The 23,574-nt window shown below is 39.0% G+C and overlaps 1 protein-coding gene across 1 annotated transcript in view; it reads right to left on the reverse strand.

Moving 5' to 3' along the window:
* LOC139977381 (uncharacterized) overlaps positions 1-23,574 on the reverse strand; it is a 212,008-nt gene that overhangs the window by 18,123 nt on the left and 170,311 nt on the right. The window contains exons 121-142 of the mRNA XM_071986681.1: positions 22,401-22,624; positions 21,566-21,712; positions 19,977-20,141; positions 19,451-19,777; positions 18,309-18,417; positions 17,174-17,448; positions 16,565-16,720; positions 15,974-16,189; positions 15,378-15,492; positions 14,277-14,473; positions 13,595-13,807; positions 12,262-12,535; positions 10,817-10,964; positions 9,513-9,645; positions 7,881-8,420; positions 6,859-7,027; positions 6,049-6,413; positions 5,120-5,376; positions 4,051-4,482; positions 3,439-3,642; positions 2,347-2,451; positions 329-502 (exon numbers count right to left, since the gene is read on the reverse strand). Of these exons, the coding sequence (XP_071842782.1) occupies positions 329-502; positions 2,347-2,451; positions 3,439-3,642; positions 4,051-4,482; positions 5,120-5,376; positions 6,049-6,413; positions 6,859-7,027; positions 7,881-8,420; positions 9,513-9,645; positions 10,817-10,964; positions 12,262-12,535; positions 13,595-13,807; positions 14,277-14,473; positions 15,378-15,492; positions 15,974-16,189; positions 16,565-16,720; positions 17,174-17,448; positions 18,309-18,417; positions 19,451-19,777; positions 19,977-20,141; positions 21,566-21,712; positions 22,401-22,624 (4,945 nt within the window). The remainder of the gene's footprint in view (positions 1-328; positions 503-2,346; positions 2,452-3,438; positions 3,643-4,050; positions 4,483-5,119; positions 5,377-6,048; positions 6,414-6,858; positions 7,028-7,880; positions 8,421-9,512; positions 9,646-10,816; positions 10,965-12,261; positions 12,536-13,594; positions 13,808-14,276; positions 14,474-15,377; positions 15,493-15,973; positions 16,190-16,564; positions 16,721-17,173; positions 17,449-18,308; positions 18,418-19,450; positions 19,778-19,976; positions 20,142-21,565; positions 21,713-22,400; positions 22,625-23,574) is intronic.

Raw genomic sequence — 23,574 nt, forward strand, 5'->3', positions numbered from 1 at the left:
AGGGATACATGGATGGTGAGGGCAGAGGCATCGAGAGCCCAGAGAGGGGGGAGAATACCATACAGGGCTCCTATTTTATTTTCTAGCCATCCCCATATTTTCTTGGGCCCACAGATTGACCACACAAACCCCTAGGGCTATAGTAGTAGTACAGTATAGTAGGATGGGTGAGGGTAGGAAGAGGACTTAAATGTGATAGAATTACTATTAAACTTGAGCAGGGAATGGTATTGGAAAAAAATTGATTATTGAAATAAATTCAGCATTGAAAGACTGTTGTACATTTATGAAGCCCTACTGACAAGGTTACAGTTCAACTGTAGCTCACCTTCTTAAGCAATGACCTGTGTTCCTCCTGTAGTTGTTCAGAGTGCTCATCGGAGACCTGTTTGTCAATCACCTTCATCTGCTCAGCCTCCTCGACCGCTAATCTCATCTCCAGCGCCTCCATCTCCTGCCTCTGCCGAGCTTCTACCTCCTCTACATTATCGTCGGGACCAAGCTGATCAAAAAAAAACAGACTTTTACAAATGCATTCTTGTGGTCGGAAAAACAAAAAGGCAGCTGGATGTGTTTTAATGTTCTAGTTGAAGAACATTTATTCATATCTAGACAATTCCCTGAGTGCAGATTTGCTCAATTAACCAGTACAATGCACCAGGCAGAAGCTGTAAAGTATTCCCTTGTGACATCAGTCGGACAGAATATATATTGAACTCTTTAGTATAAATCTGCTTCTATTTAGGCTTTTCATTGTACTGGTAGGTGTTTGGAATGGTGGGTAGCTTAGTTGAATCATAAGTATATGACTTTAATAATGAATGCTTCTTTATCCCCTTTACTCAAAAATGGATCTCTGTGCATACAAGGTCATTAGTAATTACTAAAGATGGCAGATATTTCAATGACATTTTCAGGTCAAACTCTACCATTTATAACCAGTAAGCAGCATTTGCGACTTTCTTGAAAGGTATTAATATTGCTATTGACTATACATAACTTAACCTAACCTAACCTAACATAACCTAACCTAACCTAACCTAACCAAACATAACATAACAAAACATAACTTAACCTAACCTATTAACCTAACCTAACCTAACCTAACATAATATGTAATCACTATAGCAGTAACAGTGCTGCAACATCCTATAAAGTGCATGCTGACACTGACTTGAAATAAACTTGGTGCAGTGAGTGGAAAAGTAGAACAAAATGGAACACTGCAAGTAATTACTCAACCGATTGCATCACTACAGATGATAAACAATTATATCCATCGTTGCAAAAAGTATTAGTTTTGGCTTCCTGGCCAAATTAGAAAATCTTGAACTTTGTTAATGGTATCAGTAAAAGCAAAGAGAGCAATATTCTTGTATTTTTATGTATATGCATAGAGAGGCTCATGTATTTTGAACAAAAAATTTAAAAAATTAAAATGGCTATACATTTCTATAGTTTGTGTGTAATGATAATTATCCAAAGAGTTAATGTTTTTTTGTGTACTGATGTATCAACTCTGTTAATACTATAAGTAAAGATGATGTATTTATGTTGTATAGAGAGGCCTCTGTGCAGGTGATCATATTGGCCCCTCATTTAGGCCCAGCGGAGTTTAAATGATGTCATAAAGTAATAAAGGTGAGAATGGTAAGGCTTATATTTTGTGTACATAAACATATATATTTGTGTGTACATATGGATACTGTACCTGTAGAGGCTCATGTATTTTGTGTACATAAACAAAACAATTTGTGTGTTCATAAGGATACGTGTAGAGGCTCATGAATTTTGTGTACATAAACAAAATAATTTGTGTACATATGGATACGCGCAGTCTCATGTATTTTGTGTGCATAAACACATATTTTGTGTGTACATATGAATAGGTATAGAGGCTCATGTATTTTGTATACATAAACATATATTATTTGTATGTACATATTGATACATATAGAGGCTCATGTATTCTGTGTACATAAAAATATAAGAGAGAGCAAATATAAACACTCCGGTCTTGAAAAACATCTTCTTAGTATATCATGCAACTCCTCCATGCTGGTTTGTCCATGTTCACTTCAAATTAGTCCTAACTTTGATTAACCGACTTTCCAGGAAAAAAAACGTAAGCAAGTGGTACACCTGAAATATTTCACATCGTGCAGGGTGGTAGGGGGGTGGTGAGGAGGAGAAAAAGGATACAAACCAAAACCGAACCTCAAAACAGGGTGCAAACCAAAAAGATTAAGAAAGGATTAGTTATAAAGGCAGAACAAATATCAGAACACAAATCAGTTTAGTGCCAAACACCACAGGTCACTTCAAACGGTCACCATCAAACTCTACCTTCTTGCAACGTGACTTTCGGCTCTTCAGGTTTGGCCTTGCAGTCTTTGCAAAGCTTAGATCAAACTCGTTGTTCTCTGTATTTGTACCTGCCTCAGTCGAAGGCTGGTATTTAAGAAATTAGGAATTTATAGAACATTGATGGGATAAGGGTTATAATGCAACTTAGCATCTTTTTTTATTGAAGAAATATTTGGAGAACTCTACTGTCATATATCATGAGTTAGGAAAACTACGGAACATATTTCTTCTCAAAAGAGGAAATTTTGTAAGGAATAAAAAAATTTATATTCATAAACTAGTATTCAAACCATGATTGCTGTTAGCAAGAGACCAAAAATGCCTCTATTTTTTGGCGGAAATTATGTCTGTTAATATCATCTCAAAACTTGAAATTTCACAGACTAATTTTCTCCTGACCTGTTGGAAATCATTTGAATGAAATGCAAATGTCATAGGAATACTGCATGTGATGTTACATGAGTTACTTAAAATATCATTCAGCTTAAAAATTACCAGAACAAAAAAGGTTACAGAAAATGCAGTAGTAATCCCTAATCTATTAAAGTCATTTGTGAATTTTGTTTAAACCCTGGAGAATTTCTCACTGTTTCTGTAGGGCTTTTGATGCTATAATAAGAAAGTTTTTTAATGAAATCATAAAAGGGAGGTCAAGTTAAAGAAAAGTTTGAATCTCCAGTGATGCTAGAGACACTAACCCAGGAATAACAGCTTAAAAATCACCCAAAATTACCAAAACAATATAGGTCACAGAAAAAGCAATACTACTCTCTAAAAGTCATTTGTAAAACTTTTCTTAACCCTGGAGAATTTCTCACTGTATCTTATGCTATAATCTTAAAAAAAAACAGTTTTTAATGCAACCATAACAAAGAGGTGAAGAACAGTTGTCCCCAATACTGTAGCTTCCAAAAAGTTTGGATCTCTAGTAACACTAGATACACTAATCCAGGAATAACAGTTTACCAATTTCAAACCTTTTTTTTTTTGCTTAAAATCTAGATACCCCAACTGCATGGAACACGACGTTAACCACACTTAAGTTTAAATTTGAAAACAAACATAACTCACTGCCTCTAATTCCTTTGCGTGTTTGTCTTTCAGTTTTCTGATCTTTTTGCGTCTTTTCTCTGCCATTCTAGACTTCATGGACTTTGTTAGGTCGCCATGGCGTTTGTCCATTTTCTTCTTTAAGGCAGCTTCCATGTCAAATTGTTCCCGCTTCATTTCAACGACAGCCTCTCCCAGTAAAGTACCTGCATTGACTAGATCGTCCTGCAGATCAAACGACGGAAATTGAAAATAAAAAGAAAACACAGTGATGGAAAGCTTGTCTTAAAACACACACAGCTGAGTCTGTTATGCTGAATAAGGAGAATTTCACTTGGTCAATGACTTTTTTTTTTTCTTAATTTTTTTTTATTGTTTTCTGTGAAGTTTCGGTTCAATGTGGTTCGATGTCATTTCCATTTATGAATACTATGCTACACTCAAATACAGGTTATGAAACCAAGAAAGTAACAAAATTTAGCTGAACATTTTTCAATAATAGCCTTAACATACCAACACATTAACAACTGTCACAAGAAGGAATGACATTGTTCACTTAAAGTCAAAATTTTTCTATGAAAAATGCTCCTTTTTTGTACTGCTGAAAATAAAACGAAACGCTGTAGAATATACCATTGCATTTGAGAGATTTTCAGACATCTTGAGCTGTAATTCGTCTCTGAGTTTCTTGTTCTGTTCCGCGAGAGCGTTCGCTTTACCGGAAGCTTCCTCCGCGAAGAGTAGATCGAGGGCGATTCCTTGCTCCAGGAGGGTAGCAAAGGCATCTCCATCCTCATCCTCCTCCAGGGTGAGTCCCGCCTCCTCAGCTTCCTGTTTATGTTGACGTTTCATCGCTGCCTCGCATTGGTTTCTCTTCTGTGCCAAGCGTTGCAGGAGATCCTGCATCTGTCGCTGTTTGCTGCCCTCTAACTTCTCCAAGGTATCGGCCACCCGCTTGTCGTGTTCTGTGATCAGCCTGTCCACCTCTTCCTGAGTCGATGCCTTTTCGAGTTTCTTGTTGAGCTCGTTGTTGAGATCCTCAAGAGCTGACTTTCTTTGTCTGGCCTAAAAAATTGTGAACCCGAACAGGTTTATATTTTAGAATGAAAAGTATCAATTTAAACTTGGTAAAATCTGACATCTCAGAATGCTACAAGAACTTTATTTACTGTACTTAGCTGGATTAGCTGATAGAAACCTAAATTTAACTAAAAAACCTTCGATGAAACCATTCTGGATTTTTTTTCTTGTTTTATTTTACTTAAGGTGGCCTTGAGTTGTCTTCCATGGAAGTATAGAAAAGCAATAATACTATTTCTTTACTTCAAAACACACATTACTTCCTATTTTTTCTCTGGATCAGCTTTGCTTCAAGCTAGGCATTCTGTGCAGAAACAGTTATGTGACTTCATCAGGTTACAATTTATTCTATTATCACAGTGTCCTCGGTGTCTTTAATAAACCAATTTCCTTTTCCAAAGCAATCCACAACCTAGATAACTACACCCAAATCTTACCACATATTGCTACAAACAATGACTTTTACTCTTGACCTGCAAGTAACCTACTTCTGTAACTCAAGAACAAAATTCCAAAACAAAACTTCGAGACGATTGCAATTATTCTTGCTAAATCCGAGAGATGGCAATAGATTATTTTAATGTCTACTCTCAGATGTAAAAACAGGAAACTCTAAACTCACATCCATCTGCAGAAGGTTCTCTATCTCCCTCTCTTCCTCCATCCTCAGGTCCTTCTCCAGTTTCACCCGTTCTTGGTTCTGCCGGGCCAGCAGTTTGTCCACTGCTGCGCCCTTCCCCGATACCAGACTCATACCTCCAGTCATACTGGTCTTCCCTCGCTTCAGCATCTCAGGACTGATGGGGATCTTACCCGAGTTGAGTTTCTCCAAGAGCGCCTGCAGGGCCTCCATCAACTCGTGCTCTCGAGATCTGCTTCCTGCTTTATGGATTCAGAACGAAATGAGAGAGTGACAAGGAAAACAATGTCCAATATTAAAACATGTTCAACAATATTCTGTGACTTGGAGAACAAATTGTAAAGACTGAGTCAAAATATGCATAACAAACCTGTTTTTCAATTAACTTGAATAGTTCTTGAAGTTTACCTGTTTTGAAGCTTTAGCTGTATTTTGCGTTGGATTGTAACTTTTTGTCGGTCTGACCGAGCCATGTAGCCATGTACCTGTCACACCTAAAAACTTAAACTGAATAGGAAACTTTTCACTATTTGAAAAAGGGCCAAGATATTGTTGACTACAAATGGTCCAAATCCCACTTCAGCCAAATATGTCTTTGTTTTTTTAAAAACCAATGATTTTTTAAGCCTGAAGTTCCATTTTGTCAAAGATAATTCCCAAAGACTGCATTTGGGGAACTCTAAATTAATATATATTGTTTATATATTGTTCATATATATTGTTCATATATATTGTTCATATATATTGTTCATATATATTGTTAATATTGTTGTAATATTGTATATATTGTTAATATATATTGTTAATATATATTTTGTTTTTAAATACATGGATGATTGATTGACTCAGTTTTACACCATCATTAAGCTACAGCAATATTTTGCAATCACCAATCTGAGAGGTTACGTTACCTGCAAAGTTGTACTGTCTGTTGGAGGTGACGTTGACTACATTGGGTCCGTCAGACGCAGCCCCTTGAAGCCCGTCGTGTTCCACCCTTGGCCCAGACCTCTGAAGTCCCTCAATCTTCGCTGCATCCAGGTTCACCAACAGACTCTTCAGACCGTCCGTCTGTTGGCTCATGCGTTCGTAAAACCCGAGTAAGTCCTCCTGCTGTTTGGCCAGCTGTTGTGAGAGGTACAGGGTCTGATCTTCCAGTTTGTCGTAGAGTGTACGAACGTTGAGGTCCTCTAGCAGACCAGTCTCGTTCTTGACCAGCCCGGCTCCAGCAGGGATGGAGGCATCTCCAACACCCCCTGCCTTAACGATTTCTTCTCTGTTATAAAGAATATCAAAGTTATTGTAGAACAATATGGTCGCAAAACCTTAATTCCCCTTTGTGTGACAGTACTGACTCTAAAAAATGAAGAAAATAAATTGACTACAAAAAAACAAGACTTTTGACCTGCTTTTTGCTATTTCAGAAACAGGATGACAATGATGTCAGCAACGCTTTAGTAAGAAAGGTTAACACTTTAAGTATACTTGGACTGTATTCTAATGATTTCTCAATGCTTTGGAATACTGTTATTAAAAATGTATTCCCTACCATTTCTGACAAACATAATGTAGACCATTGATATCAATGTTATCGCTAGAAGGCACTAGTCTGTCCATCAATTTTACAGAAATGAACTGCTTGAAAAAATGAAACTGGAAAAAAGACCTGTTCCAAAGGAAAGAGAAAAAGTTTGCTAAGTGGATTCTTAGTTTGTTAATACCTGTCAAAATCCTGATACTGCAGGTAACCTGGAATCTTTGGAGGGGCACCGAGGGCCCTGTATTTTGGCTTCCAGGCCTTCATGGGGTAGATACCGGCATATTTGGGTCTCCAGACAATCACCGCGACGACCAGCAGTATCACACATGCAGCCAAGAAGGATAACATACCTACAAGAAGAGAGAAGAAGAACAAGGATGTAGAGGATACTACATTTATTAAATAACTCTCATGACACTCTTATGAGTTGAACATCAGGTATTCGGCGATATTCTGTTCACTATAGCAAACATCTTGGAAGAGAGTTCAATGTCTCAGTATTCGCTAAAGTACTGATCCAAAATGTTATGTTTTCCTTTTTATATATATATACTTGAACATGAATTAACAGAGTAAGAGAGTGATATGAGATTAAGTAGTTCAAAGACAGTGATTGACCTGGATGCCTTATCATTCATTCAATCTTGACAGTCTAAACAATCTCTTGTTTTTTTTTTTAATACTTCTTTGTAGTAAGTAAATAATCACCCAATCATGTTCATGAAATTTTTGTGGCAAATTTTGGCTCATTCTTTGAGATTGTACGAATGGAAAAGGGTGAGGGAGATCAGTTAGGTCCTGTTTATGATTGAATGCATAATGAGAACTTAAAGGAAAATCAGATACTGATGTCATCAGTAACATGCATGCAGTGATATACTTCAGTTACACCTCTAGCTTTCATCAAAAATGCACAAATCACAAAAAAAATAGTTCCTTTCATGTTCATTTACCAATCAGAGAACATTTATTTTGTTTGATATCCTAGCTCTACCCATCACAGAATATATTTTCCCCTATTATAATTATTCAACTCCTTCGGTTATCATCTGCCAATCAGAGAACATTGATTTCCTCAATTACTAAATTAAGTTTATTTTCCTCAGTCATTTATTAAGGATACATAGTTTGGCAAAATCTTCTTATTTCCTTCTACCGATCGAAATAGAGCAAACATTTTCCTGTATTATGAAATCATCTTACCGATGATAAGACCCCAGTCAGGCTCCTCATTTCCTGGTTCATGCTTGGACACCTTCTGTTCCACCAGGTTAGAACTCGACGACGGCTGGACCTTGAAATCTTGGCTATCACACGACACGCCTGCTTCCTGCACGGAAATGATCACCTCGTGCTCGGGCTCCTGGGTGTCGGCGAACACGTACTGGCCCGATTCCACAAACACGTGGGCGAATGAAGAGATGGACACGTTTGTGCTCTCCATGTAGAACCTGAGGTCTCGGAACTCGCTGTAATCAAATGTAGGGTTAGTGTTAAAGAGGTGATCCTTGACGTAAACCGGGTAGTGACTGAGACTACGGTTGACTTCATTGATGGAAACTCTAAATATCATCATATCTTCCAGCTCTAGACAGAAGAGGGGATTAGGAATACCGCTGAGGGTGTCTCCAGAAGTGGCCAAGAGTCGCCGACGACTGAAAGTAGAAGTGGTATTGGGCTCTGATGATGTAAAGTCATTGGTTAGGAAGATCGATTCTGTAGTCAGCTGGATGGTAGTAGTACCTGTAAGTGTGGAAAAATATAATAGATATTAAGAATATGCATATTAAACTCCATAAAACTGAGGGGTCTTTATGGTTTTCAATTGTTACATAATAATATGTCTCTCCGCACCTTTCTGTCTTTGTCCTTCTCCAGTTTATTCCCTACCCCATTCCTTTAATCCTCCCTTTGTCCCTCCACTGTTTATCTCCTACCTATCCTCTTCCCCTGTTGCTTTCTTCTCTCCATCCCTTGTCTACTAATCCCCTTACATCTATATCTTTGTGTTCACCATGCTCGTTAACCTGTCTGTATTCTGTGAGTGTTTTTGTCCCTTCTGTTACTGTTACTTATCATTTAGCCTCTGAAGAAGATCCTGCTAGGATCGAAACGTCAGGCCAACTTACTTTTACACATTCTCCTACACAGGCTCTCTAGTGGATAAGCAGTTTGCTAACAGTTTTATTTTTTTTTATTATTTCATATTGTAATATTTAATTTTGCATAATACTTCCTTTGTCCTTACACAGGTCATTGCGCTGAAAGAAACCATCGACACTGAACATTCTTCATATTTATACTGAACATGGTATGTCTTTTGTATTTTTTTTCATCTCGAGTCAATCTTTCTATTGTTATTATTCCAGATGTCAATGCAATCAGTATACTCTGCCAGAAGAGCTCGAAACGTCAGGCCAACTTACTTTTACACAATAATATGTCAAATATACACTAATACTGATGAAAAAAACAATGGACATAATGTGCATACAATGCATGGATTATGTAGGATGTACATACTAACACACACTGTGTTTGGTTGCCAAAGAAGTTAAGACTAAACGATTTTCTTTCACTTCAAAAACCACAACCAGACGTACATTAACAGAACTTTAATCATGTGGGACCTCAAAGAAAGGAAGAAATGGTGGAATATTGAACAGTTAAAACTTCCTCAAGAATTGGTTTGAAGAGATTTGGAAACCATTTGTAAGGAGTAGTTAGACAGTAGAACTGGACCTGAAAGGTGCTGATACTTAAGAAAAAACGATGACATAACCTACGTTCCCTGATGCATCCCAATAAAATACAAACAAAACGTTTCACTCTCACCTAGAAGTAGGAATTCTACATCCGAAGGATCGGTGATGACGTGACCGACTGTTCCTGTGTCTTCAAAGGAACAGATCTCAATGTTTTTGGTTCCCGAAGTGTGGACGTTAGGGCCAATGATGTTTGGAACAGCCTGCAAAATGGACAGAAATGAGCAATTATACTAAATTACCAGTAAGAAAACTAACATAAAGAACACAAAAAGACTCATATTATTAACTACATTTAATTCTTGTTTTTTTTTCCCTTCATTTTTGATGAAACTTAAACACCTGTTGAACACATGGCTAAGTGCCTTTAACTGACCTAGTTTTGCATTTTATAAACATTCTGTGAATCAATCTTTGAATGAACGTGACAGCTCTGACCTACTTTGTAAGTGACCTAAGCATGAGGTCAGGGGTCAACATGGAATGAATAATTAAGTGATAATAATTAGATACTAATTATTATCCAGAAGTAGTGTCATCTATGACATAATGTTACTCTTGTTGCATTAATGGTCAATAACTTTGAGCATTTTCACAACAAAAGAGGAATACAACTATTCACGTAATAACCCTTCACTAAGTCTACAAACAGTAAAGTAACTGCATCTTTCCAGCATTTTCTTTAAAAATCAAAGGCAAATTGTAACTTTGCAAACAATTCAATTAAAAACAAAATATATTTACGATTATGCACATGCTGCACATTTCGCAAAAGTTTCATTACTTTGCCAACTACCAATAATGACTGAGATGTACATAGGGTTCCTAAATGTCTTGACGATTAAACTGCAACAAAGTTTCCATGATTTTTCCACACAAAAGTTAACAGAAATTCCATGACAGTGTTTGACAGAACATAACATGTTGACAAATTCAGGAAGGACAAAGGGGAATCAATTCAAGACAACCATTCCTGGTTCCATGAATTTCCATGGCATGTGGCACTTTACGCCTTTTTTTTTTTGCAGGACTTTCATAGATCTGGATGTTGACTTTCAAATGACATTTCCACATTTTCCTCAACCATTAGATCCTTTGATAATGTAATATTATGATTTAAGAGGCATGGGTTGGGATGGGATGGAATGGGTTGGGATGGGGTGGGATGGGATGGGATGGGTTGGGTTGGGATGGGTTGGGATGGGTTGTGAAGAGATGTGATGGGATGGGGAAGGGCTGGGATGGGGATGGGTTGGGGATGGGTTGGGTTGGGGATGGGTTGGGTTGGAATGGGATGGGTTGGGATGGGATAAGATGAGATGGGATGGGTTGGGATGGGAGATGTTGGGTTCCAGTGTTCTCCCCAAAGCTCACCTCTTGGCTGACAGCTGTACCATTACTGGACATAGTAGTGACCACAAGTTGACCACTCTCAGTCAGATCACCCTGGACAGTTGGCTGGGTGCTTTGGCACTGGATGTCACAGAGCTCTTCTGGCAGAGTATACTGATTGCATTCACATCTGGAATAATAACAATAGAAAGATTGACTCCAGGTGAAAAAAACAAACAAAAAACATAATAATAATAATAATTCTCAGTTCTTATATAGCGCAACTTACAATAAAGTCTCGCCACGCAGTACTTAACCCTGGTCAGTGGTAACTTGTCACACCTACACACCAAAGTGTGCACAATTCAATCAATCTCTCCTGGGGTACCACATCTACGTGTTCCCCGGGGGACTTCCCATAGGGTGCAGCCACAAACCGACGCAGGCAACTATATTTACAAGTCACCTCGCAAGTCCCCATTTATACACCTGGGTGAAGAGAGGCAATGGAGAAAAAGTGCCTTGCCCAAGGACACAAAGCAATGATCTGGCCAGGGCTAGAACCTGTGATCCTTAGATCACAAGTCCATTGCCTTAACCACTTGACCACAACGCCCTCCGTTTCAAATCATGTTCAAATCAGATACAAATATGAAGCAGGGGATAAGGAGAAATGAGTTACACCAACTTGGATGCTCTTAAACTCAACAGTTAATATTAACATCTCTTCATCTAACATCAGCAGGGAAGGGGAACCCTCTTTGAACCCCTTCCTTTCGATTAGTTTAAATTCTCGAAAGGGGATCAATGCCGGTACTGGAAGAACACATTAATATTCTACACCGTTAGACAAGCATACGGAAGATGTGTTGTAGCACCAAAGAAAAGGACTTTTGAAGTGAACCCTCCCCCCCACCACCACCCACTCCCTGCCTCTCAAAGGGTAGTAAAATAAATCTACATGTATCTAGTACTTGTCATTGTATATATATATATATATATATTTTGCATCAAGCATCAAGCATAATTTCTATTGCACAAACCACTTATATATAACAGCATTGGTAACAAAAGCAAACTTGCACTAGGCTCATGGATCAATACAGCATCTTATCTGATATATCAAACATTTACACTGTAAAAGTTAACGTTTAATACACAGTTCAATGATATAACTGAAGTTGACAGAAATGAAAAATGATATACTAGTTCAGAATCATTATGGATCATGATAACCTCCACAAGTCCTATATAAAGAGTAGAACTCTATAGAAAACAAACTCTTGTAAGGTTCAAGTGGTGATTGCTAGATCAAGTGAGTATTACGTAATACCAGAGAATGCATTTCAAGATGGAACAACATCTCACAACCTTTGGGACAAAAATTGGCAGGGGAACCTCTTCCTCAATAAGTGAAAACTTTGCTGAGTCTAATGACAGGAACGATTCACATGCAACAATGGAGCCTCTAATTTTCATCATCTCACCTGCCGAGATCGACGTTGTACGTGCCGTCCTCGATGCCACAAGATGTGGTACAATCTTTACTGGCTGGGTCGATACACATCCTGGTGTTTGCATCTCTGGCCTGATTCAGTTCACAGCGGATGTCAACGACAGGTTGGCAGTCTCCGTCACTGTTGCCCTCTGACTCTGCGAGGTCAACCTCATTGTAGAAGATGTACCCTGACCAGCAAACACAAGACCCGTCTGTCGTCTGGAATGAACGATACTTGCCAATGCAGGAACAAGTGGCTTGTCCTGGGAAGAGCAAAAGGAAACATCAACTGAAGGTGAAAATGAATACAATATTAAAGCTGAGAAACATATATAAGATGCAAAAGATGAGTAACCTAAGATTAAGGTGAGCCCAGCCTGGTGGTTGGTGGAGGGATTAGGATGAACTGGTGGTTGGTGGGAGAGACTAATGTGAGCAGGGTAGTTGGTGGGAGTGAGGGATGGGATTTGGGGTGGTAGGAAGGATTAGGGTAGACTGGTGGTTGGTGGGAGAGATTAGGTTAAGTGGGTGGTTAGTGGAAGACTATGGTGAGCAGGTGGTGTGGGAGAGACTAAGGTGAGCGGGTGGTTGGTGGGAGAGACTAGGGTGAGTGGGAGGTTGGTGGGAGACACTAGGGTGAGCGGGTGACTGGCGGGAGACACTAGCGTGAGCATGGCTGTTGTTGGGAGGGTTTGTGGTGGTTGGTGGGGGGTGGGAGGGATTAGGGTGAGCAGGTGGCTGGTGGGAGACACTAGCATGAGCAGGGCAGTTGTTGGGAGGGTTTGTGGTGGTTGGTGGGGGGTGGGAGGGATTAGGATGAGCAGGTGGTTGGTGGTAGAGATTAAGGTGAGCAGTTGTTCAGTGAGATTAGGGCCAGCAGGTGCTTGATGGAAACATCTTTCATGCCAGGAAACATCGGAAAAGACCAACTCTATGATTATTTGCCCACAAGGAAGACAAACAGTAGTCATTCATATAGAGGAAGAGTAACTGTTACACTGTCTTGTAAGAAAACTAGTTAAAAGCCATTGTGGGTGGCAGACAGTGTTCAGTATGATATAGTCCACTACGATGCTAGAAACTCAAATATTGGTCACTCACATTCAGAATGAACACTTACATCTCAAAAGCCACCATCTATGAGTATTTCCACACTACTGAGACAATTACTTGTCTAATTAAAGTTTCCTTCATATGTCTGGGAATTACTTCAAAGGCTTTAGAATCCAGTTTCAACACACTTTCAATACAACTTTATCATCTTCTAAACTGATGAGCTTTAAAACGACAGTCGGTTTGTTACAAGACGAAAAATCACGCACCTTCCACGGATAGAGCAGAACTTCCACAAGGTCGACAGGCCTTTTGTCCGGTCTGGTCGTTGAAGGTATTTACTGGACATAACTGACACTGGTCTGCGGTGACCGCCTTGACCAGATTACCGTACTGACCGACCGGACACGGCTCCGGTGAAGATGACGATGGTGGACAGTAGAATCCTATCGGACAAGGATTCTGCTCTGGATCTCCAGTACCTAATTATGACAGATCAAATGAAAGAAAATCGCTGAAAAATCGATGGATCCTCGTTTACTCTGCCAACATTCAAGAATATGAGTGAAATAATTGGGTAATTAAACTTTTGAACTGAAGCCAAATATACAAATTCCAGCACATAGGAACAAATTAAATGGCCAAGTTAACCTAGTCTAGCACAATGCATAGATATTATTTGGCCTTTTTACTCAACCTCCCCCTCCCCCGCCCCTCGTCTACCCCCCCCAATCCTAACCCTATCAGAAAAAATACCATAATAACACATTCAAGGTTTGTAACAATTTCACTTATTTGCAAAACAACCACACAAAATAGCTAGAAAAAGTAGAAATGTTTCCAAAATCTAAAATTCATTTTTGAGTTCTTGCATCCCAAGTAATTTCTCTTTCTATCTTCTTTCTTCATTTTCTTTGTTCTAGCTCTCAATTGTCTTGTTTCAAAACTCACCTTCTGGGCAGTAGTACCCTTCGGGACATGGAGAGCAAGTGTATCGTTCGGTGTGGTTGCCATAGGTACCAGCCGGACAGATGCTACAAGATTCTGTGTCAGTAGACCTCAGGTCAGGGTGATCCACAGCCTTATACCCCAGAGGGCAAGCTGAAGGGACCTCACTTCCCTCAGGACAATACTTGGGGTAGAAGCATCTGAAGGATCAATAGATACAGACAAATATGTTTGGACACCAGATTAGCATTACCCTTTCAAAAGCCAAAGGAGGGACATATCCAAAGGATGGTACTTGATTGATGACTTAAATGATGATTTAAATGGTGTTACTTAAATGATGGTACTTAAATGATGACTTAAATGTTGGGTACTTAAATGATGACTTAAATGGTGGTCATTAAATGATGACTTAAATGATCACTTCAATAATGACTTAAATGGTGGTACTTAAATGGTGGTACTTAAATGGTGGTACTTAAATGATGACTTAAATGATCACTTAAATAATGACTTAAATGGTGGTACTTAAATGGTGGTACTTAAATGATGACTTCAATGATGGTACTTAAATTATGACTTAAACGATGACTTAAAGGGTGGTACTTAAATGATGAATTAAATGGTGGTACTTAAATGACTTAAATGGTGGTACCTAAATGATGACTTAAATGATGACTTTAAGTAGTTTTTTAGTCATTTGATATTGTCATAGTCCAAGCAGAAAAGGGAAAACATTTGAGTGCCAGTAATTTTTTGCTCAACTATAGCTATTCTGGTTTTCAGTTTACCTTTAAAATATGCTCAATCTCTGGAAAATGCTCCTTTCAGGTTCACTTGATGATGCTGTCAGTTGCCCAGTGCATACCTTCAATCCAATGTTTTTTTTATTAATTCTAAATACTCAACCAAAACAATTTTTTTTCTAACTTTCAAAGCAGCGAGGGAAAACAGTGTGGATATCAGATATAAAGATGTATAGGTTAGTGCCTATACAATAGGGGGGGGGGGGGGGGGGGAACAATCCTTTTTGAACCTTCATCACTTTCTGAGAATGCAAAATATGGTATCTTTCATGTGACACTTAACTTTAGGACAACTCACCTGGTATAGGAACTTGACCCAAGGGGACAATAGTACCCACCAGGACAGATGGGAGGTACACCGGTAGTACCTTCACAGTAATGGCCTGGTCGACATGTAACTTCAATGGAGGCACCTAGGGGCACAGAGAGAGGGGCATACCATGATCAGATTATCAAAAAGTTACAAACTTTGCAAATAATGGGCCCTTTTACCTTATTTATATAAATTTCAAAATGTAAAATGAAAACAGAAAATAGTTTTACAGTTAAGTAATACAATGTCAAGCTACACCATTCGAGACCCAGGTGGGACTCGGGGGGAGGGGTGGAATGTCAGCAGGACCCCTCATTGAAGTCTTCAGTTTTCTTTAATTAAATAAGGAAATTAAAATTAAAGATTATTGATCCGCAAGCCTCCTGGTTGACTCCAAGTACCCGGGCTGTAGCCCCACTTGATCCCCTCCTCCCCCCCCCCTCTCTACAGGCCTGATGGCAACCTTAACCCGATAGAGATAGACAATTAGATTATACTCTCAGAAATAAATGAGGAGCTGGTTTTATTAGCCGTGGGACTTCTGCAGAGTATTGTAATTACTCATGTGTGTGATTATGTACCTTCTGGACACTCATAGCTGGGATCACAAGGGATGCCATAAACATTGAGTGTATCGTTCGGACAGAAGTAACCTGGATCACATGGAGGGCAGTCTTCATTGCTGACCCGTCCTTCCGTTGGAGACATCCGCCCACCGGTACATGGCTCTGGATAGGTGGTAGCTTCCTCACAGTAGTGGCCAGTAGGGCATGGAAAGAAGGTAGAATTGGTCATACCTGAATATGCAAAACCAAATAGGTTAACATGAATATTGATGGAGCTGAATATTAGAACATTTCATGACTAATATCGATAAGAACATCAAAGCAAAGATGAAGTAAGTCAGACAGAACAGGTCAAAGATCAAACTACATAGATTACTCAAAGTGAGTAATGATGGACAACAGATACTTTTGATAAAGCAAGGATGTGCTCCGAAAAAGTCTGACCTATTTTTTCATAAATTTGACATATTATTCAACCTAGAGAACAGATTAAAACTACACAATCTGAAATTTTACCGACACTAACGTTTAATATTTTAGCTTAATATCTGAAAAAGAAAGGAAGAGAAATATTTGGAAGAAGTTTGTTTTGATGAATGATCTGACCTGTCTCGTTACAATAGTACCCCGGGAGACAGTTAAAGCAATCTTCCGCACTCGCAGCTCCTACAACATCCCTGTAGTGATAGAGGGGGCACTCCATCGGTGCAAGTCCCTCAAGACAGTAGTGACCAAGAGGGCAATCATAGAGGATCGGATCACCTGTTGGTAACGGTGAAGAAGAAAAGACAATTGTTATGTAAATGATGGTGCTGCTCAAGCAAGATGGTGCTTGTCTTTGCAGCAGACTTTGCTCAAATATGTTCATATATATATTTATGTACCGAAAATCCAGAGCAGTGAAAAGACTTCTAGTCTCCGCCAGGATTCAAGCCCTGGCCTCCTGATTTATATGGGGACACCCTAACCAACTAGGATACATAAGTTATATGTATACATTTATAAATATTTATATAAATAAATATAGAAACATATTCGTATTTGATACAAGAAACATGATGCATTGCAATGATGAGTACACAAGGTAAGCACTATTACTATCACAAGACACAAGACTTTGTTACTTGTATCTAGTCCTAGTTTATTACTTGCCCACAACTGTTCATGTTCATTTCAGAAGATGTTGCATTTTTGCATCATAACAATGCTGCATACCTTCTAAGCAGTAAAATCCTGCAGGACAAGGCATGCAGTCTTCTTCCTGACTACCAAACTGGACTCCACGATATGTGTTATTAGAGCAAGGTATCGGATCCATGGTTCCCTCAGGACAGTAATGGGCTGCAGGACAGGGTCCAGCACAGGTGGTGTTGGGCTCACATTGACCCTGGTCAAAGTTTGAGTCAGGGAAGTTCCCATCAGGAGTGTACTGGTAGCTGGTACTGAGACAGAAGTAACCCTCTGCACAATCTCCCTGAATCTCTCCGCCCCTGGTAATAGAAATAAAAGGTGAAGGGTCATTTAAGCTGGTGTGTCTCCAGTTTTTGTTCATTATTTTTTTGGTGACAAAGGATCCATTCGACATGTAATTATCTTATGATATTGCAATGTACTGTAATGGAATTGTGCTGTACTGTACTGAGTAATATATTGAGTACTGTACTGAGTATTGTACTAAGTATTGTACTGAGTATTGTACTGAACAATGAACTGAGTACTGTTGTGAGTACTGTTGTGAGTACTGTACTGACTATTGTACTATACCGAGTAATGAGCACTGTACTAAATACTGTAATGAGTATTGTCTAAGTATTGTACTGAGTACTTTACTGAGCACTGTACTGAGTACTATACTGAGTACTGTTGTGAGTACTGTACTGACTATTGCACTTAGTACTATACTGAGTACTGTACTGAGCACTGTAATGAGTACTGTAATAAGTATTGTACTGCGTATTGTACTGAGTACTTTACTGAGCACTTTACTGAGCTCTTTACTGAGTACTGTACCGAGCACTGTACCGAGTATTGTACTGAGAACTTTACTGAGCACTTTACTGAGTACTGTACCGAGCACTGTACCGAGTATTGTACTGAGCACTTTACTGAGCACTTTACTGAGTACTGTACCGAGCACTGTACCGAGTATTGTACTGAGTACTGTACTGAGTACTGTAATGTACTGAGTTATGGACTATACTGTGCTGCAATCTCAAGTTTCAACCTTTTTCAGTTCAAATTTAATCATTTATGTTTTAAAGTCTTGATTTAATACCACAGAGCCTATACAAAGAAAAAAGCAAATAGAAATTTAAAATAGCAATAAAATAGACACAAATTTAAATTTTACCTGCAAAACTTTCCTGAAACACATGGCAAGCATTCATACTCTGACTTCAGACCTGTATCATTGGCATAGGTGAATGTACCATTAGGACAGGATATTGGATATCTTGTGGCTAGTGGGAGAAAATGAGCAATACACGTTAGCCAAAACAATACGAAAAACGTAAAGCAGTTTTAACAAGACAGAAGGCAAAATGTGACTGTTTGAAGAGGATGCTGAAACGGTATGCAATGTAATCTTCAGCCTGTTTTCTCCACCATGCTTGTTACTTCTTATCCTTACCAAATATGAAGCGTTTTTATTCACAGAGGGTCCCATTTATACATGTTAGTTCGTCTGAAACCAGTGGCATCAATCCCAAGGGACTTCCTCCCAGACAAACTCCAGTCCAAATATTATAGGGGCAAATATTATTTATATATATTAAATATTATTTCATATATATTAAAATATACATTTATAAAATATTTATAAATATTTACAAATATTATTTATGAACATTAAATTTGCCTCCAGAGAATAATTTATTTATATATATATAATATATTTATATATATTTATAAATATTATTTATATATATTAAATATGCCTCCAGAGAGTTGTATTATATTATATCCTGCCTGGGATTGGTGTCTCACTCAGAGACCAGGAATGGTATGCAGGTTCTAATGAGCTCTCATAGCATTATGTGTGGGATAGGACACTCTTCTTAACCCCCTCTGAGTCCCCTTACCAGTCGCACATCAGACCCATAGTTATTGCTGAGAGTACTGCCTAGCACTCACCCTCATGATATGCTGGGTAGGGCTATGGATCTGGTTCCAACAAGCTCTGAGAGTATTATCATTTTTCAATGGGGTTCTCTCCCTCCCCACCCTTCTATCTCCCCCTCCTCTCCCCTCCCCCTCCCGCAACCATCAACACTCCCAATTGAGTCCTAATTGTTGCTCAGAGTACTCCTTAATACTAACCTTCTGGACAGTAATGATATGGAGGTTCCATTGAGCTCTGACAGTATTATGCATGGAAAGAGGTTCTCTCCTTACTCCAATCCCCACCCCCCCCCACCCATTGCCTCCTAAGCAGTCCCGCATCATTCCTATAATTATTGCTAAGCACTGTTCAGAGTACTACCTAATACTCACCCTCAGGACAGTAATGATATGCAGGGCATGGTGTGGGATCCGGTTCCAATGAGCTCTGACAGTAATACCCAGCTTGGCAAGGGATACAATTTGACCTTCCTTCGTTAGGCTGGTAGTAACCGACCTCACAGGGCACTGGTGCGAGGGACCCCTCTGGGCAGTAGTGACCCACTGGACACTTGTAGTTGAGAGGAGCAGGAGTGGTGACGGTTGCATTAGCCGGGCAGTAGAAGCCTGCGTAGCACTCATCAGTGGCGTTAACCTGGCCGGACGTGTTACAGTAGAATCCTCCCGGGCAAGGATCACAATCGTCCAGCGATGCAGCACCTGTAAATCAGAGAATCATGAGTGAGAGTTGTACTCACTTGTCTCAGCTATCCCCACTTACTATGCATGCAGAGCATACAAAATAAACTGTGTTATGCAACATTAATTGAATTTCTAGAGGATAACCAACTGGCATTATGCACATTCATTCATTCCTAATCCAACCAATCGGATTTCTCTTCATTTGCATAGCGCATACCTAAATTGCTTCTGATGGTGCCTGGAGGACATTGCTCTGGTGCAGGGGTACCTTCGACACAATAGTGGCCGAGTGGACATAGACCATTGTCTGGGTACTCGCTGGTGCTCGTTGGTACCTTGTCATCGGCCCCACCTTCACAGTAATAACCTGCCTGGCAGTATCCTGAAGGATTAAAGGGGGAAAACATAGGAAAAATATGATTGTGCGATAGTAATGAAAGTTGGAGATATAATGTAACTATTACTGCTAAAGGTATTAAATATCTATGGATGGTGTAAACTTGTTTTGCTGCTCTTGTTGATGGTTGAGTCCTTTCTGTGGCTTTGGTTGTGTTAGCTTTGTTGGGTTTATTTTAATAGGAATTCTGCAACAAGTTAAGTTGCAAACTTTAAAGCTATCCAGATGTGATGATCTACTCCAACCACAACAACATGAAACGGAGTAAGATATTGACATGGAGGGGAGAGGCATAAATTCATTTGGTTAGGTGGTTGATGGGAATAAACTCTTTAGACAACTGAATGGTGATAGTAAGTCGTAGATCCATCTCAACTCAAAAGTCACTAATAATCATCTCAGCATACCAGTATGCTGTAAGTATGCTTCCTCTAAAAGCCCTAAGCAATTGAATTGCATCAGAAAGAAAAAGGTGGGGTATATCTGTACAATAAAATTTAAAAAATGGGAATTTCTACGTAAAAAAGAGTTTACACTTACTCAATAAAGGTAATTAAACAGTCTATCATTCTAATAACAGTGACAAGACTTTAAAGGCATTTAAATATATTATACTATCAAGTTTGTACTGGAGAGTAATAGTATTATGCATCTCATTAACACGCTCAAATGGACATGTCTCATCTTGGACATAATGCACCCCACCCCTATCCTGGATCTAAACATAAGGCCCTCCCCCCCATAACCTGGACCAAAATATAAGGCATCCCCCTATCCTGGATCTAAATATAAGACACCCCCACTGCAGTATTGTGCATAGTTGTATGCACCCTCATTTGTTATCTTGTAGCTAAGTACAGTCTCAGTTGTATTCCAGTTGTATTTCTATGCATGTTTTAAGTCAAACTCTAAACAGAACACCCACTAGATCAAAACATAAGGCCCCCCCATAACCTGGATCTAAACACAAGGCCCCCCCCATAACCTGGAACAAAACATAAGGCACCTACCCCTATCCTGGATCTAAACATAAGACACCCCCACCTATATCCTGGATCTTAACCTGTCTAAGCTGGAATTGTTAATTAATGTTGAGTACTGACATATAACTCATTTGGACTGCAGAATATCAATGTATATGAACTACATCATGCATTATTTAGTAGTACATGAAACAGCCTAATAGGTACAAGGGCATTAAGATGGATTGCTTCCATCATCTAGCTTTCAAGCCTACATCTAAAAAGCATCAAAACACTTGCTATGAACAGGGATGACAAGTCACGTGGTAACCTCTGCCTCTCAATGTTGGAACGAACGAAAGGAGGACATTTTCTAAACATCCTAGTAAAATCCCTTGACGTCATATCTGACCAAATCAAACTGGTATCAAATATTTAAAGACTTACCAGACGGATAGCTGTTGCCATATCCTTCACAGTATTGTCCCGAGGGGCAGTATGAACACTCTTCCTCCAGGCTGATACCTGTAATGTTGTTGAATGTTCCCGGTGGACAGGGAAGCGGGACAGACTCATCGTATGGGCAGTAGTACCCTAAAATGGGTAGAATGAAAAAAAAAAATTACACAAAAGAACAATATAAGAGCATAAAGCATTAACAGACAGCAGCACATTGAAACAACACACAATGTGTTATCTAACACCATGTTGAAGCTAGGGCCGAATGTTGAAGCTAGCGCCGAATGTTGAAGCTAGCACCGAATGTTGAAGCTAGCGCCGAATGTTGAAGCTAGCGCCGAATGTTGAAGCTAGAAGAGGTATCTAGCACCACGGCTTGTTACCGAGCACAATTTGCCACCCAAAGTGGAATCTAACACCAAAAATGTGGAACCTTAGACCTGAAAAATGAAATATATTACTTAATGTTGTGATCTAATAATTAACAGCCTCAGCCCAGCATATCAAAAACATGAAGGATCATATATAAGACTTGTTGAAAAGTTTTTACAGTTAATGTTTATTTATCTATGATACTGGCAGATAAATTGTATTGCTCCTCACACTTAACCAAGGGATCAATAAATGTAAATTATACCAAATTAATTAATTATTTATTAATTATATTATAATATAATTAATTTTGTCCAAATATGTTATGATAACCAATTCTGTGATCTTATCCCAAGAATGCTTAAACTCTACTGAAGGGTTAGTGCAAACACCTATCAATTTGAATTTTACCTCAAGATGATTATGACCAACCAATACCGTCAATTCTTACCAGTTTTGCAGTCCAATGGTGCAGTCATGTTACCGTACGGGCACATCAGACCTGACGGACAGATGGTACAATTCGCTTGTCCCATGTTTGGCTGGTAGGTGCCGATGGGGCACCCTAACTCTGTGACTGCACCAGATGGGCAGTAGAACCCTGCAGGGCAGGGATACCCCATACCAGAGACAGATTCAGGGGTAGGGGTGGTACTACCACCGGTACAAATATATCTGAGGAGGAACAAGGATAGAATGCAGTAAATCTACATATTTTAATACATATTTATCAAAAACCTGACAACCCAAAACCAGACATGCAGTAAGATTTTACTTCTAGCAAAATTGTCTGTTGTAGTGCTTGGAACATGGGACCCGGTATAAATGGTGCAAGAGTATTTAAAAGCACTCATGCTCACACCAAAGTGCAATTTACTTGACTGTTACTGTATTCACACTGTTGAACTTGTATACTCCAATATGCCAACTATACAACTTTTAATGGAGAAACGCTGTTTTCTGTTATAAACATAGAGACACATAGCATTTGTTTGTCCTCATTTGCTACAAAAAGCACTGTTGTGAATTGTGACTGATGTGGCTTGCTATGAGCAAAATTAGTAATCTCTCGTACGTGAGTCACTTGTAATGAGTAACATGAATTATCTCTCGTACATGAGTAACTTGTAATGAGTAACATTAGTAATATCTCGTACACAAATAACTTGCAATGAGTAACATTAGTAATATCTCGTAAATTGTAATGAGTAACATGAATAATCTGTTGTACATGAGTTACTTGTTGATGAGTAACTTGCTATGAGTAACACAAGTAATATCTTGTACACCAGTGACTTGTAATGAGTAACATGAGTAATATCTTGTACATGAGTAACTTGTAATGAGTAACATGGGTAATATCTCGTACACAAATAACTTGCAATGAGTAACATTAGTAATATCTCGTAAATTGTAATGAGTAACATGAATAATCTGTTGTATATGAGTTACTTGTTGATGAGTAACTTGCTATGAGTAACACAAGTAATATCTTGTACACCAGTAACTTGTAATGAGTAACATGAGTAATCTCTCGTACATGAGTAACTTGTAATGAGTAACATGAGTAATATCTTGTACATGAGTAACTTGTAATGAGTAACATGGGTAATCTCTCGTACATG

Source organism: Apostichopus japonicus, chromosome 12 (genome assembly GCF_037975245.1).
Source record: "Apostichopus japonicus isolate 1M-3 chromosome 12, ASM3797524v1, whole genome shotgun sequence".
Classification (NCBI taxonomy): domain Eukaryota; kingdom Metazoa; phylum Echinodermata; class Holothuroidea; order Aspidochirotida; family Stichopodidae; genus Apostichopus; species Apostichopus japonicus.